The following is a 17,353-nucleotide window of genomic DNA, read 5'->3' on the forward strand; positions in this document are numbered from 1 at the left end:
TTTTTTTATTATAAATATTTTTGTGTATTTTGTCTGATAAATATCCGTGAGAAAAATTTGCCAAAAACGATTAACTATATTTAATGCTGTCTTTTTACATCTTTGAACAAAAATAACCAAGTACTTACAAAAAGCAGATGTTTAATGATTTCATTTTTTCCAAGGGAAAAGTAAAACTACCCAAACCTACCAGGCTGTATGTAAAAACATAATTGTTCTATTTTCAGCCTTCAATTGTTGAATTAAGAAATCACTTAAATCCAATTTGTCTGACAACATAAAGTACAAGTAAAAAACAAAAAGCACAGCAGCATGTTTTGACAGGATTTGCAGGAGTTCCCTGTTATTTTTAAAGAAATCATGATTCCTGGCATCACAAAGATATTTTGACAAATGTCCTAAGATGTAAAGTTAATTGCAAGAAAGTCCACATTTTTCTGTCTTTGTAAACAAGCTGTCATAATTCTCGTGCATCCGTGACTATATTCACACAGGTAAATTTTTTTAAATGAAAAAATTAATATAGCACATTTTTTTGTAAGAGCTAATTTGAAAGAAATTGGTTTTGGTTTATTTGTGGGCAGCTTTGGTCTCAAAGTGGTGCCATTTGTACTTTTAATGGTTTAGTATGAAGTTAAACAGCCATGTTTCAAACCATTTCCTGCAATACATCTTACAGGAAACAACACAAATTTAAGTGTTTTGTCAGACAAAATAAAATAAAATACAACAGCTTCATTTAGGACAACTTTATTATATTGCCAAAGCTGTACATAATCTATAAATACCTTTTTTTAACCTCCAAAAACTGGAATACTTACACCTGGCATCTCCTTACTGTTTCCCTCTCTTTCTCAGCCAGTGAGAACAATAACAGAGATGAATTGTAATATTCCAGATTTAAAAAAAAAAACAAACACAAAAAAACTTTGTAGCCAAAGCAGAATTTGCAGATCAGTTGTAGAGATGAAACATCATCTTCTCATTGACATCCTGAAATTCCTACCTTGCACAGTTAAGTTACTAAAAATACAAGCATGTCAGGATCAAAATAAAACCTCTTCCAGTGATATTACTCTAGCAATATATTGCTGATCAGGAAAATGTTCGCCACGTGACCACACACACACGCACTCACTCATATATATATATACACACACTGTGGAATGGGCCTGTTTTTCACTGTCGTGGAACACAAAGAGAGCTTGAAGACAAAATCTCCTCACAGTCGTTCATGATTATACATACTGGCTTGAACACGTCTGAAGGGTCGATCACATGACAGAAATCTGATTACAAAAGTCATTTTGAGACGAAATGAGAATTTCTGTTCTTGTTCTGTCTTTACATCTGTAGTTTTGGATTCTGGATTTGACTTTGATTTCCATGATCCAAAAACCCCTCAGGTTTTCTGTCGGCTGCTCATCACAATTTAACATTTACATTCAGCAACGCTCTTCCTGGAGAAAAAAAAGTACAATCAATTTCCCACTTTATGTTTAGCAGAAATTGTCATTTGTACTTTTTAAATTGGGAGGTTTTCAAACTAATTAATATAAAGTAAAGCCTGGACGGTTGAGTGAATTCAACCCTTCATAAATTCATACGTTTGTTTCGCACCAAAGTCTTCTGCTGCTAAGAACATCAAAAGTAAAAAATCCCACCATTTTCAGTCCATGAACACATTTTGGTTAAGAGAAGTCTAAGCAAAAATAAGTTAGGGACATGCTTGGTATAAATTGTGAAAATCTTGTAGATTTAAAACTATTTCTACCAAGGAACGTGATGCATCTTTTCTTCTGTTTTAGTCCTAGTACAAGCATAATTGAGCTGATGTTAAAGCAGGTGAAATGTGCAAACTGAAGCAAGAAACAACTAAAAATGGAAAATTGAGTTAGTAAAAACTTCTTATTAAACTTAAAAAAACCTACTTTATGCTTAATTTATTAAACTGCTGCTGCACTTCTTGAATGCTGCTTTTCATAAGTGAATCCATAAATCTGTCCATCAAATCAAATAATGTTAACCTTCAAATAATGCAGATAGAGCTGCCTTTCGTAAGCTTTCTTCTCCAGTCAGCCCACATGTTACATGCAGACCCATTTTTCTGCTTGCAGAGGATGTTCTGTCTACCAGTTGAAGTTGGAAGTGAATTTAACTTTAATGATAAACCACCATGAAAAGCTCGGTTTTCTGTCTTGTGATTGACCGATAATTAACCATGGAGGACACTTTGACCAGTCATATCACACTGTATATTCAGTAAACACACAATAGAAAAAAAAACATCAACAAAAAAAACATCTTACATTCTTCACCCTGTGGGAGCCAAGAGAACCCGACTCTGGCAATGGCTAACTACTTCTTAAGTATTGCACATCAAGCAAATCAACATTTTGTAACTTTTGTCCTTAGAAATGTACAGTCTAAATGCATATATTAAATAAATACTATATATAGAAATATATATATAATATTTATTTTCATTCTTATAGTAACATGCAGTTAATACCAGAGGAGCACAGACGAGAAGTTTTACAGCAGAACTAGAACAGGTATTCAGCCTGGTGGGCAAGAGAACACATCTGAGAACACCGACAGTATTTTAGGACCAAACACCATTAAGAAGAGTTTACATGCGGTGCTCTAGTGCAGGATGCAGCTGCTTTGTCACTGCACTCTAACGGGTTCTCCCGGATGCTTCACCAGTTTCAACTTGGACAAACTGGAACTTTACAGTAATCACACGTCACACAATAACACAGAGCTGTATGGAGGCGGGCAGGAGGTGGTGAGCTGCGCTGCTGCACAGGACCTGCATGCAGCCTGTGGCTCAGACCTGGTGTCGCCGAGGCCTTCACACAGAGCTGACGAACTGCTTCTCCAACTCTAAGGAGCTAGCAAATGTGGAACTAATTAGGTTCGCAACATCAGGACAACAACAGAGAATGTTTGGAGTTATTTACACGACATCAAGGACCAAACATGTCTACACATGGATTTATAAAGGATCAGAGGCTCATATTTACACAGGAGGAGGGAGGGGGAACAGGGATTGTGTGCTTAGATTTAAATTTGGGGATTGTCTGATTAAAGAGAGATGAAGTTCAAGTAGAGAGGCACACCAAGGATGAGGAAGGAGGTTAAGAGAGTGGAGGGGAGCAGGAGGTGTTGACTAGCTGGGCAGGGGTCTTGGTGAGAGCAGCTTGGGTTTTCCTTCCGTTTCCTTCCCCTTCACAGCCGCCACGTAGGAGAAGAGGCAGAGGACAGAGTAACAGATCTGATGTGCCTGCAGAGGGGGAACAAAGGCGAATTATACAGGAAATAGGAGCAGTAATAAGAGCAAGTTAAACCCATTAAAGTAAAAAGATATCAAACACTAAAACTGTAAATGCACCAGTCCTTAAAGGAGCAGTATTATGTATTTTCAGGTACTTAGTGCCATTTTACAGCACAGCAATTAACTATGTTAAGTTTAGTTGTTATAAAAATACTAAATATATGAGATGTGATTTAAAAGAATTTTTACCAAGTAGTTTATCTCCTCTGTCTCTAAAAATCCTGCTCTTTCTGAAACTCCATCAGCAAGCCATCATCTCCATTAACCCTTTAACTTTTTTTTACCAGTGTTGCATTGAGAAGTAGCTTGTATCGAGGTCAACAGTTCCATCAGGGATTTGTTAATTGCTGCTGACTAGTCTGAAGGAGCTGAGTGGGGGAGTCGTGGGGTGGGAGTGATCTGTGAGGCCAAAGCTTGTAAGCCTGGAGACTAGAGCTCTGAGGAGGAGCTGCACCTTGAAGGCAGTGCTAGGTCCACCCAGGCATCTTGAACAGATGAACTGTTGCCACGGGAGATTAAATGATTTCTCAAAGATTTATGAAAGAATCAAAGCAACATCTAGGTAGGTTACTAATGAAGAACTAAGACTATATCATAATGTGAAGGTGTAAAAAAAAAAAAAAAGTTGACTGTACATAATACTGCACCATTTAGAGGCTGTGCAGATGCATGATACAGAATAATACAGCAACTTTCAGTAATATTAGATATGCATTTTTTTTATTAAAGGAGAAACTCCATAGGTCAAATATAATGTCATGCATCGTGCAGAGCTATCATAGCTGCTCATATTCAAAAATATTTGAACCTTGAGCGTTGCTTTACTGCAGGCTTGTGCAAAATTTAATACGGCACGCAGTAAAAGCTTTTATGATCCTGTGGGAAAAGAGTTACTGATGTTGCTCAAACTGGAAAAAGTTACAAGGCCATCTTGGAGTTTAAATCCAGGATCAGGCAGGTCATGTAGGAACGCAGGAAATATAAGACCACGAGTAAACGTCTCAAGAGTGGTCTAAAAGCAGAGATTACGCAAAGTGCTCTGCACTCATTAGAGAACAGAAGCAGACTTCTAAGCAATTAAAAGCCTCAATCCCTTCAGCTGTGCACCTTCATCAACTGCTAAAGATCTCAGGATGCAAAAACTAATTCATTAATTAATTAGTTAATTACTAACAAAAACATCAAATTTCAGCTAACATCGGAGTTGAGCACCAAGAGCTACATCAAAGAGTAGATCTAAATCCAATTGAATTTGTGTTGCAGGACATAAAAATTGATGTTTAGGCAAGTTTACCAACTTTGATTTTGATTTTTAATTGTGATAAATGTAAAAAGAAAAAAACTTTCCACCCCAATTTAATTAGAAAATTTCTCAATATGTTTTATAAAACCTTAAATGATATTGAATTGTGTTGCTGCAGCATGTTTAAAATGTGCAAACATTTAAAGGGTACCAATATTTTTGCAAGGTACTGTATTAATGTTACGTATATATTTCATCAGTTTCTTCATCTAAATTTAATAATTTCACCAACTATTTCTGGGGACTTTTGCTTGAAAACGTGGTAATATCTCAGGCCTTTACTCATGTGTGTGTATATATATACATATATACATATATGTTAACTTTACCAAAAAAACTGCCAAATTGTACCTCGTTGTCCTAAACAATTGGATTTCTTTCTTACTATCATGTATGAGACATACATGACAAACTAATCACCGTACCCATGGCAGCTGAGTCATCACCATATTTAGTCACAATACATCCTAAAGCACTCTAGCAGAGGGAGATTATGCTTCAAACAACGGCAAAAAGCTTTCTAGCTCTGATTAAAGACAGAACAAGAGGACTCACCATGGGGGTCTTGTACTTGTGGATCACCACTTCTTTAGTTTCAGGAACTATGTCGGTGCAAGAGACAAAACAAGGAATTCAAAAGCAGCAGGAAATTGGAGGAGTTCATGATTGAGAGCTTCGGGAAGTTACAGGGTTGGAATTTCAATTATGTGTACAATGGGAAGTGGACCAAGAAGTTACACCATAACAGTCAGAAAGCTGGTGAATAAATTTACAGAATTCAAGCCAAGGATAAGAGAGCACTGTCTGGGAAAATTATGTTTTACTCTTTGCTACTTTTCAGAGAAGCTGGTAGTATCAAAATGACAAACAGGCTGCTGGTGACACATTCATGGCCCACTAAATGAACAAATAAAACACACAAGTTTCTTATAACAGACTGTAGAAGTTATAAGATTTGAACGATTCAAAAAGAAATAAATAGAAAGACGACCTCCTTTTTCTAAAGCTTTTTCCCCTGTGACCTGCCGCCACAGAAGAGCAGCTAGAAGAGGCTAAGACTCTGCCCAGAGGACAGACTGACTTTTCATTAGTAACTGTGAACCCAGAGCAGAGATGAAGAGGCTGAGATCTGGACAGATGTCGGGGGATTTTTGAAATGCTAAATCCCTTAGATTTAACCCCCGTAAAGCAATCGTCCCACCTGAGATCCCAACTGGTTGGGATACTGAGGCGGACATTCAGCAAACGACGACCACATGAGGAATAATGTCAGGATGGATGTTCAAAGCAAAAAATAAAAGCAAGTGATGAATGAAGGAGAGGAATGCTTATTTATACAAAGAAAGTGAAAAATAATCAGCGCAGTGATGGAATAAGGAAATAATCTGCATGAATCTATTTTTTTTTTTGTTGTTTTGTTGAAGAAGAAGAAAGGTGGCAACACTTTACCTGCTGGAGAATGAAGGTTTTCATAGTGGCAAAGATGAGGGCAACATTACAAAAGCAGCACAGAGGCACGACAGTAACTCGGCCAGACATCCAACTTCTACCTCCTGTGATTCTTCTGTGCTGCTCTGTCAGAACTGAGTCATCTGTTTTAACTCCAGCTTGCATAAATACACAGAGCTGTAACTAATCCAACTGTTGATCACGACTGTCTGGACATAGAGACCGTCATAGGTGCAAAACAATTCTCATTTTATCTCAGATTTATTATTCTGAAAATCTTTTAAAAAAATTAAATAAATAAGATTATTAATAGACTTCTTATCATTTTATGCTTTAAAATGCTAATAAATTTTAATAAAATGTAATTATTTATTAAAACATGTGACTATTATTACTGTGTGTATGGAGTTCACTGAAATTACAGACTCATTTATCTGCTGCTTATTTTTTATTGGTCTGACTGCACGAGTTGCTGTGGCAACGTCGGGTGCTTTTTTCTGCGGAGACGGTGCGGCTAAGAAACAAAGAAATCTTCTGTATGCTGGAGTTGTTTGCCTTCACTCATTTATGGTAATCAAATTGTGGCGGTAAGGCCTCATATCAGAGTGTGCTTTCTAGCAGCTGGTGGTGGAGAATTCACAAACGTTTGAAGAGGAACATCTCAGGCTGTATGAAAATGGACGATAGCAACTTCACTAAGCTGCTAGCATCTCTCTGTTTACCAACAGCCACAGGAAACATGCCTCAAGATTCAGCCATCTGCTGAAATCAGAATGATTCATCTAATATTTTTTTTCTGTTTTAGACAAAGTAGGTCACTTCTATAAATCAGCAACTATGCGCGTCAGTGTTATGTTTTGATTCATAAATATTAATGCACACCAAAGGTTGATCTGGTTTCCTATCAGCTGATTCTATGAAAAATAAAAAACACTGATTAAACTTTCTTTCACCTTCTTTCACCTTGACTTCAACAATAATTAGGTGCCAGATTTATATTTTCTGGAGCCCTTTGTAGTGTCATAATGCACCTCAGAAGTGCTTTAAAAGTCTTTGATCTTCTGTGTAAGTTGTTGCTGTTCTTCTGATTATAATTCACTAATTTACAGCAGCTTTGAGGTGTCAGTTTTCCTTCATACAGTGCAGTACACTCGTCAGCTTGATATGGACTTTAATGTAAAGTTTAATCCTGCTTCTCAGATTCTGAAGTAAAGGAAATCTTTACTTCAGAATCTGACTCTTTTTTAGAGCTACATTTTAACTGTGAAGTAATTTAGTCCTCTTGATTATGGAACTGAAAGCTCAGCAACATTTATCAGTGGTACAATCAATCAACCAATTTTACATGGATCAGTTCTGATTGTTCATTAAATTACAGAATAATACATTTTTTGGATCTGATTTAGATTTATAGCTCATTTGATCAATTTGTGTTTTGTTTCATGTGTTGTAATTCATACTGAAAAATCAAAGTGTTATGCTTTGACAGAGTTGCAGGTAGCAAAGAGATACAACACCTACATTTAAACTTGGGGAACTAAAGCACTCTTCAGTTATTCACTAAAACTTTCTTCACAGAAAAGGGAATTATTTAAAACGGATTTAAACAGTTGGGTATAGCCTTAGGAAGCTTACTGCATAACGTTAATAAAATGTACATGTAAAAGCAGTGAAATTGCAAGAGACAGATCAATAAGAACTATATACCCCATTTAACTAGTTTTTAGTAATTAAGTTAATTTATTTAAGCAAGTTTTCCAGAAGTAGTTTTAGTCTTAAATCTAAAGCACATATACTTAAGATCTCTGAAATAAAATTGGCAGATCAGAAAAGTCGGTATCAGCCAGTTATCTGGAGTCTGAAGTGCAACTCCAGATTTTTGCAAGTCAAATAATGAGACTTCCTGATGCTTCCATACAGTGTTGCGTTTTGTATAATTATATTAATTTTAAAGATGATATGACACATTTAGGGAATTGAAAAATATGAAAACAGAGCATCTTTGATGTCATAAGTGAATGTTGTTGCTTTAACAAACATCTTATGTCTGAAAAGGGTTTTGCTGCCTGGTTATAAAGAAATGTTAAGGTTTTTAAAGATGCCTGAATTGATTGTAAATAAAAAACATTCAGTGGAAGGCAGCAAAAGAAACATCTTCACACACTATTCCTTCTTATCAACTACATCAAGTGCTACTCTGACACTGCTTTGTAACTGAAAACTACGTCCTCTATGAAATTCAACGCCCTCTTCCCCACCTGCAGACATCAAAAACCTCAGCCTTCCTAAAACAGAATGATGATTCAATTTAGCAAGCATATCTAAGCTCTCGTCAGTGAATTTGCCATGAAGCTGAGTTACTGCCGTGCCGAGTACAGGCCTAGAATCAATAGATGGTGTAATTACCAAATTCCTCCAGGACAAAGACTCCCTTCACTGTATTGCACTTTTTAATGTGACTCAGCTCTATGAAAACCTAAAAACAAACAAAAACAAACAAAAACAAGACAGAACATTATTAACTCAACAACACCAGATGAAGAGTAAACACTTCATATTTATAAATTAAAAGAAATTAACCGTGTTAAACTCATTTCAATCAGTATGAAAGGTAAAATTAAAACAACTACACATGAAATGCAAGCGCTTAACAGCTACCAAAAGAAAAACACACTATGAGAAGTTTCCATGGTCAAACGCATACATGGGCAATGAGAAGAAATGCATTTAGTCTGCTCAACTGTAAATCAGAGTAACTCATTTAGTCAATGAAGTGCATCAGACATATAAAACGTGTACTTATTCATATACAAGAGGAATTTATAATGGCAGTATGGCCCATATGATGCATACATGGAAGTTCTATACAAAATGGAGACAAGGACACAAAATTAGACTTGCCATACACTACGACAGTAAAAAAAAAAATAAAATAGAAAGCAAGAAAAACAGGTAGAGGAAACAAAAGGAACCCAATAAGATGTAACTGCTAATAAGCAAACACAGCAGAGGTTGTGTACCTTCCGCTCCTTGCAGGGGGAGAGAGCATGGGAGAGAAATGGTTTGGATTATTATCGGACAGAAGAGCACAAACACTCGACGACACTCCGAGAGGGCGCTATCTATCTGCAGGAGCCTCGTAAATATTCAAATCAAGAATCTGAGAGCCAATGATTAAAAAAAAAAACACCACAAGAAGATTCAAACACAAGAGCTAGCAAATAGGAATAAGAGAAAAAGGAATAAAGTTTGACTAGAGTGTTAAGAAATTGATTCACCTTTGTTTTCCTGGATTTTAAAACATCTCAGTCCCCCAGAGCCCTCCATGCCTCCTCCTCCAGCAACAACGGCTGGCACCAACATAACTCACTCACAACAGCAGACAGGTAACATGAGGGCAGACCGCTAATCCCACTAGCATGAAGGATGTTGCCTCTGACACCTTATCACCTCAGAACAAGTCATCTTAGCTCAACTCTGAGCAGTGGGGGGGGAAAACAAAAAACAAACAAAACAAAAGAAACACTTGACAAAACACACAAGAAAAACGTAGTCCAAATGTAAGCTTTAATATACACCAATCTTCCATCAGATAATCCTTTTCAAGAAAAATGTGTTTGTCTTGAAATTGTTACCGTCTACAGCAACATATAAATTTAATCTTTGGAAAGGAAAAATTCAGGCCAAGAGCCGGAAAAAAAAAATTAAAAAGAGAAGATAGAAACTTTAATAGTGTTTACACAGGTCTTGTAAATCTACTTTATAGATGTCACTTTTATCATTTAAAAACCACAAACATCATGGTATTGTATTGGAATTTTATGTGATTGAGAGTATGGAAGTGCATACTTGTAGAATGGAAAGTAAAGGATACCAGTTTCTCACAAATAAATATCTGAAAATTGTGGCGAGTATTTCTTTGTAATCCCTGTGTAGAACCACCTTTTGAGGAAATTACTACAAGTCTTTTAGGTTATTTCTTCACCAGCTTTGCACATCTGGATACTTAAATCTTCCCAGTCTTCAAAGCCAGCAGCTCAGACTCAGTCACATTGCATGAAGAAATCTTTTAGGTGGCTTCTGAAGGGAACTGGTTGCACTGGATTTTATTTAAAAGCAACAAAACAAAAGGGACTTAATTCTACACACCAACAATTGTCAGATTTTTATCCGTGAAAAAAAAAGTCTTTCAGGTCACAAATACACATTACTGTGTGTTTGTCTATCACAGAAAAATCCCAGTAAAATACAGTGAAGTTTCTGGTTGTGGCATGTCAAAATGTGAAAAAGTTGAGAAGTGTTGTAAGCTTTTGAAAAGCCCTGAGTGTGTAGGAGGAGCTTTGTTAAACGTCCATATCAACATGTTCATGTTTGGTTCCACTTTCATTTATAAGACAGAGAATGATCTTTCAGTTTAGTTCAACCTTGGAGTCAAGTACACTGCTGCCTCATTCATGAAAACAAACTGCCCTCCACACAAATTTCTCGGCAGAAATGAATGCTGTCACAAAACAAATGGAAAAAATGTTGAGCTTTGAAGGCGTTAAATAAAAAACTCAAAAAATGTCTGGGGCAGAAAATCTAAAAGACAAACATACTGCACATCTTAATGTTTGCAGATAGGTTTTCTTCAGTAATTTGCTTGAGCAAAATATTATTCAACAAATGTAAATTTTCTGTTTCATCATCTTCTTTGCACCTAGTTATGGAGGGATCAGTGGAACTGGCCTGCTATGATCACCCTGCCACTGGTTTGCCTTCAGCATTTTGTGACAGTAAAAAATTTCTTTCATTTCATTCTAATAAGATATAGGACAGAAAGATAATCAAGAGTTCCAAATGCAGTCGGACAAAATGTGCATCAAGTTGATAACAACAGAGTTTTTAGTTGTCTTCTTTGAGATGATAATGTAAAAAATGTCTGTTGACCTTATTTGGATCCTAAGCATTCAGGTATTTGCAACAAATGAACCTGGTTTGGACTCTAATCAGCCGAGAAAATACACAAGCCAAGACTGCCGCTGTCCGCACAGACGTGAAGACGACACATGACAATGTTCAAGGGTCCAAACTTAAAATGAAAAGTTGCTATTATAATATAGCCAATTATTAATGAAAAGTCTTTGCTTAAGGTCATCTGTCTAATCACTGTTGCACAACACACACACACACACACGCACACGCACACGCAGATTAACACATCGTTTCCTCCCACACAGTAAATGAACATGAGGTCCGAGCACCACAGATGTTGAAGGAAACTTGCGAGGCAGGATGTGTTAAATTTTTTTTAGAGAACATCAAGCATGCATAAACACAAAAAAAGAGCTAATCCAAAAAAGCAAAAGCACAGACAGAAATTCTTCCTCTAGAAGAAAACGCACGCCAGGACCAGCCAATCAAATACGTTAAAATTAGTAGTACACGTCACGTTTCTTATCAAAATGTTTAATGACAATAGAGGAAGACGTCACAGGATGAAAAGAAATGCTACAAAGGCAAACGGGAAAGACGAGGAGAGATGGGAAAAGAAGGACGTGATGAAGTCTAAGCCATCATGAGTAATTTTTTTTTTTTTATCCTCATGCCCTTATGTAAGATGAGAGGCAGTTTCTCTGCTGTGGTAATGGCCTCCTACCTGGCTGTGCATGAACTTCAGGTTGATCCCTTCCAGCGTAACCTGAAGCAGTCCACCTTCACCGGTTTTCATGTCCTGGACGGGGAATTCACCGCCAAGCTCCGGGCCTGAGGATAAGGATGGAGAGCGGTTTTCTAACCACAAGGATCAGATGGTTTTTTAATGTAAAATTTCACACATTTTACATTAAAAAAATGCAGAGTTCAGTCCTCATCAGATAACTTTTAAAGGTGACCTGGTATGCTTTCTTCAACAGGAAAGGACAGGTCTATGGGCGATACAGAACATGTTCACTAACTTTCGTGCAGAAAATTATTCTGAGATTATAAGATTTTTGCTTGATCAGTTCTGCCTATTTTGAGCTCCTTTCAGAATGAGCTGCTCTAGAACCTCTTGTCACTTTAAATCCAAATAAGATTATGCTGGCCATGCCCCCCAACTCAACATTAGATTCACATGTAAAAACAACTGCACACAAATGTGCAATTATACAAGTGTACAACCCCCTGCAGAACCACTAAGAATGCAAGTGTTTTCTGAATGGAATGAATACAACAAAACACTTTTCCAACAGACACTGTGCAGCACATACAATGGTAAAACCAACTAACCCAATGTGCTGGAGCTCCGCGTGGGTTGCTAGTTAAGGGCACAGTGCCTGTAAAATGTGACTTAACAACTGTGAGGTTTTCAAACACTTCGTTTTTCGGACACCAACAGACATCATACTAATGTCAGAAAACGGCTGTGTGAATTTTTTTTAACCCCTGAGTTGTTTTTAGAAGCAGCTGAGACCCAAATAGAAGAACAAAAACATACAAATTGTGAATTTTGCAAAATATGTCGACTTTAAAGTGCAATTACACACATACATTAACTGCACGGAAATAAGTGAATGGATGGAGAGATTAGGAAAATATTTTCCACTTTTTTCATTCCTACACTTCTGATGAATCTGAAAAATACCTATATTGATGTTTTTTTAAGCCTGCGGTAGTGTTTTTTTTTTAATTCTAATCATGAAAATTAATTAAGGATTACAATGAATTATTTAGAATAACAAAATTCTAATTCGGAATTTTATGAATAAAGTGATCACAGTTATTTTAACAATTTAAAGTGGATATAAATTAAATGTCAAATTAAGAGTTGGCAACATAGACTGAACCTCGGTCATCTCAAAGGTATCAACCTGGTTTAATGCTTTGCTGTCTTGCTGCAGCTCTTTCCATGCTGTCTTTGACACAGTAGTAGAGCTCACGACACTGAAACAAACAGAGGAAAGTTACTTTAATTTTTAAGCGACTTTAGGATTTTGCTTCTGCAAACTCCTAAAGTTAGCAGAAGCAAAGAAGATGCAGAGTTGCAGACCTTTTTGGTATAGAACTTGTTGAGCTGCGTCTCTTGGCCATTACGTCTCCACAGACACAACACCTTGGTTTTGGGGCAGTACGTCATATTGATGAGCTTCTCGTACCACCAGCGCTCATAAACCGTACCGATGTTGCTGCGCAGGACTATACAGTCATCACAAACCTTTAAACATTGGTGAAGGTTCGTTAGTGCAAAAATAAGACCAGAACATGATATATGCACCACTGATGAAAGCCTTTTCCTACCTCCATAAAGAAGATGTCTCCTGTTGTATCAGTGCCAGCATGAACAACAAATGTTTGTTTCTTGATGTGACGACTTCCACTCGGCCTGATGGACAGCTCACGACCATTCTACAGAGGATTGGTAAAAATCAATTACAAAATACTAAAACAGGTCAAATGAAAAAAGTGGAAAATATATTCACCATATGGGCCAGTTTGTCCAGTATCTCGTTGATCTCTTGGCTGTATGCGAGTCCGATGTGAGATTTGCCCATCAAACGTCTCACTTTCTTCCTGATGTCATTTTTGTTCACCTAAATCAACAGAAAACATTTACATGGATTCTGTTTTTTCTCTCTCAAAGAGAGAAATAAAAAGTAAACTACAGCTGCTTAAACAGAGCAACAGGCTGTCATACTTTCATCATTAGCATGTAAGCAATCATGTTGTGCAGAAGGGTGGCCAAGAGTCTGTCCTCATCATCCTCCAGACGCTTGCGATCGTGCTCTCCAACTGACAAGTATCTGTTATCACAAAAAACAGAAGGATTCTTAAAACTGTTTTAAAACTCACATTTGGATGGTTAAAAAAAATAAATAAATAAATAAATAAATAATAATAATAATAATAATAATAATAATAATAATAATAATAATAATAATAATAATAATAATAATAATAATAATAATAATAATAATAATAATAATAATAATAATAATAATAATAAAGAAAACCTTTCAATCATTTCCTGAGGTCCCTGGTCCATCCCCATTCCTTCGCGCTCCAACATCACAGCATCTAAGAAGGCATCCTCCCAGAACTGCACTTGATCCCAAAGGGTGGAGCGCTCTTTACCTGAAAAGTTTGTTTCTCAAGTGAGCAAATCTTCTTCAGTTGGTAACTTGGTTCAACAAAAATTGTATGCCAATTTCAATATAAAATTCCTGAAGATATGTATTTTTCTTTTAGAACTGTAATTTGAGGAACACAAGACACCCAAATTCATCTGGACCTGCCCTCAATCACTGACTTGGGCCTTCATAGAACAAAGTTTAAGGTCTTTTTAATCAGGAAAGCTTTTAATAATTACATAGACAGAAATGGGACATTTTATTCCAGATTTCAATTTTTTTTCCTTTGTGTATTATTGATCTTTGTGAATAATTTTAGCTCTATGTTTGACTTTTGTAAAGCATTACAAAAATCAATAAATGAGTGAAAAAGGACTGCAAATAAAACAATCTGTGTGGAGCCAATGAATACAGAAAGATGGTAGGTGTGACAGACATTTTTTTTTCTGATTTGATATTTTAAAAAACATCTTTTCCCGCCTTTATTTGCACAGATCTATACCTCACTAAAGAACAGGTAAAACTCTCATCAGATAAAAAGACCGAACAGAGCTAGATGAGCTAAGCCAAGAAACACTCCACCAGCACAACGCACAAATAACAAAAAAGGGGCAAAGGCAAGAGATCAGCCCTACTTAGAGAAAAGGTTTCCATGGCCGCATCCTCTAGCTGATCCCAAACGGAGCTCTTATCCCGCCCTGGAGAAATTTCCCATGAGCAGCAGGAGAAAAGAAAAAAGCAGCGAGAGCAGCACCAGGGTTAGGCAAAGAGGTGTGAGTGGGTTTAATGGCAAAAAACGAGAGCTGAGCGAGCCGAGATGCACACCACAGAAACATGACAAGGATTAATACAGAGCGTGATTTTTAACACACTGCTTCAAAGCTTCAAGTTTGCATCAGACATTTTCACAGACAAGGACAGATAATGGACCTGGACTTTGTGTTGACAGTACTGGATTAATCCTTTTTAAACATAATTCAGGACTCAGGTAATGATGCCGTAATATTCTACCATTACAGATTTTAACTGTTGTAGAGCTGAACAATGATTACTACAATATGAGTTCAAGACATCTTGTTCACTTACATGCATCTAAATAAATTGTGCATAGCCGTGGTAATTTAGAAAAACCTTTAAAAAGGTTTTAAAGGTTTAAAGGTTTACATGTACTTTTTAAAAAGTACATGTAAAAACATATATACAAGTCAAAATATACAATGTCAGCAAAGCAGAACAATTAAAACTCTAAGGAAACAGAGCTGTTTCAGTAGACATGAAACATCAGAAGCATAAAAGAGAGCAGCACCTACCCAGCAAACCTTCAAACAAATAAATCCTCATACTGATGTCCTCCATCGGTTGAACAGGAGGCCCTTTGACCATCGCAGGTAAATGATCTTTTGTACCTGGTTTAAGAGTGTGAGTTTTTCCCTATGGAAGAAGAAAAGGACCAGGTTTGTCAAACTGCAAGCACAATTATCACAGTTTGCTTTGCTAAAATTATCACACAAAAAAAAACACTTTTTTTTTTGGTAGTCGGTGAATTGTTTAGTACTTGCAGAGTTTATTTTTAGTAAAAGTAAAACAAAATTTAAGTCCTATGTCAGCTTTCACTTGCAAGAAAAAATTTATGCAGATATATATTGAATAGTTTTTGGACTATCCTACATGGCAGTAACAATGTTTAAGGACTCTCAGAGAGGATTTTAACCAATCAGTATTCTTTAGTGTATAAAGGGATGTTTTGTTTTTTTTTACTTACAAAGACTGAGCTTGTGGCTGGATTGGTTTCAATCTCGCTGTCAGACAGAGTTCCTCTGGACTGATTCAAATGAGGAGCAGCTCTCCCTCCAAGACCATCTCCTGCTGTGCTGCTCAGGTCACTGTCGGCTCCAAGAGTCTCACCAGAGCTATTGCTAATCTAAAATGTTAAAATTCAGAGTATGAATAAAAGTTTCACATGTAGACTTTTGAATTTTTATATTCATTGTTCACTTAATGCAATAAAGGTAAATAGAACACAGTATTTTTCATTTGACTCCAGCTTTTTATTAATGAAATAGTAGCTCTGTGTCTTTGGTAGTTTTGCATATTTTCTAATTACATGAGTCATCTGAAAGTTCAAACTTATTTTCCTGAACTACATTAAGGAATTAATTCAACATACAGTAGATCATTCTTATACCACACAAAGCATCATGTCTCATTTTTGAGGGTTACAGAAAAAAAACAATACCTAAATTTATTCTATATGCTAAATTTAAAATAAATTCAATATTTTGGATACAATCTATAAACAGCAGAAATGGCATATTGGAACTATATTAAAGAAGAGGATTTAGTAATTATTACATATCTCATTCACAAGCATGTGCCAGTTATCAGTATTAAGGTTTATTAAAAGGTAGCAGTTAACATATTCCATACCATACAGTTTAATCGAGAGGCCAGCAGGAGGGCCAAAAAGTCCTGAGTTTATTCTGGGTTGATGGAAATTATGATTATTTTAAATAAAACCAAGTGGCTCATGTCATGTATTTATATTTTGTATGAATGATGAGCGCATTCCTGTTGTCCAGATGGATTAATAAAAAAAAGAAAAAGAAAAAAAAAAGTAGAAGTCATCCGATTTGGCCGTGCCCTACCACTGTGCTGGCCTCCGAGTCCTGGCTGGTGCTCCTTGTGAGGATCGGTGGCTCTGTACTTGTTACAGACTCCGTGTCACTCTTCTATACAAGGAATAAAGAAAAATTAGTTCAGCCGTTGCAAAACGTGAACTATCCCACTAAATAAGGTGCACTTTGGTTATAATTATAATCTCAAAGTAAAACAGTCCAATGTACTATAACATTACATCCAAGATTTTATTATCACTAATATGTTTTCACACAGCAGTAATTAGAGGGCAAACCTGAGAACCAGATGCGACACTGAGGCCACTATCAGCACTGATCTGTGATTTCTTCTCCTCTGCGTCAGTCACCTGCGGGCGCTGCTGCTTTGCTCCTTCAGCCCCTGCAAATTAGATCTAATTATCAGCCTGTTTTCACATGTGGCCTCAGGATGTTCTTACCTTACAGAAAGCTGCCCCACTCAAAAACCAGCACAGCATAGTAGCCCTGACACTACATCCATTTGAGGGGTCAAAGACTGCTTAGACATCTCACTATGTGT

General features: G+C 36.6%; 1 protein-coding gene across 16 annotated transcripts in view; it reads right to left on the reverse strand.

Moving 5' to 3' along the window:
- Positions 1-734: 734 nt before the first annotated feature.
- Positions 735-17,353, reverse strand: part of madd (MAP-kinase activating death domain) — a 53,583-nt gene continuing 36,964 nt past the window's right edge. For 5 of the 16 annotated variants that reach the window (XM_044142296.1, XM_044142330.1, XM_044142286.1 and 2 more), the window contains 16 exons: positions 17,091-17,194; positions 16,825-16,908; positions 15,942-16,100; positions 15,490-15,610; positions 14,815-14,877; positions 14,063-14,183; positions 13,747-13,852; positions 13,532-13,642; positions 13,350-13,457; positions 13,102-13,266; positions 12,923-12,995; positions 11,731-11,837; positions 9,113-9,121; positions 8,499-8,568; positions 5,199-5,245; positions 735-3,289 (listed from right to left, as the gene is read on the reverse strand). In XM_044142296.1, coding sequence (XP_043998231.1) covers positions 3,176-3,289; positions 5,199-5,245; positions 8,499-8,568; positions 9,113-9,121; positions 11,731-11,837; positions 12,923-12,995; positions 13,102-13,266; positions 13,350-13,457; positions 13,532-13,642; positions 13,747-13,852; positions 14,063-14,183; positions 14,815-14,877; positions 15,490-15,610; positions 15,942-16,100; positions 16,825-16,908; positions 17,091-17,194 — 1,562 coding nt within the window. In that variant the 3' untranslated portion in view covers positions 735-3,175. The remainder of the gene's footprint in view (positions 3,290-5,198; positions 5,246-8,498; positions 8,569-9,112; positions 9,122-11,730; positions 11,838-12,922; positions 12,996-13,101; positions 13,267-13,349; positions 13,458-13,531; positions 13,643-13,746; positions 13,853-14,062; positions 14,184-14,814; positions 14,878-15,489; positions 15,611-15,941; positions 16,101-16,824; positions 16,909-17,090; positions 17,195-17,353) is intronic. The other 11 variants (XM_044142313.1, XM_044142304.1, XM_044142276.1 and 8 more) reach the window with 9 other exon arrangements.

This window comes from Gambusia affinis, linkage group LG02 (assembly GCF_019740435.1).
Source record: "Gambusia affinis linkage group LG02, SWU_Gaff_1.0, whole genome shotgun sequence".
NCBI classification, from domain to species: Eukaryota; Metazoa; Chordata; class Actinopteri; order Cyprinodontiformes; family Poeciliidae; genus Gambusia; species Gambusia affinis.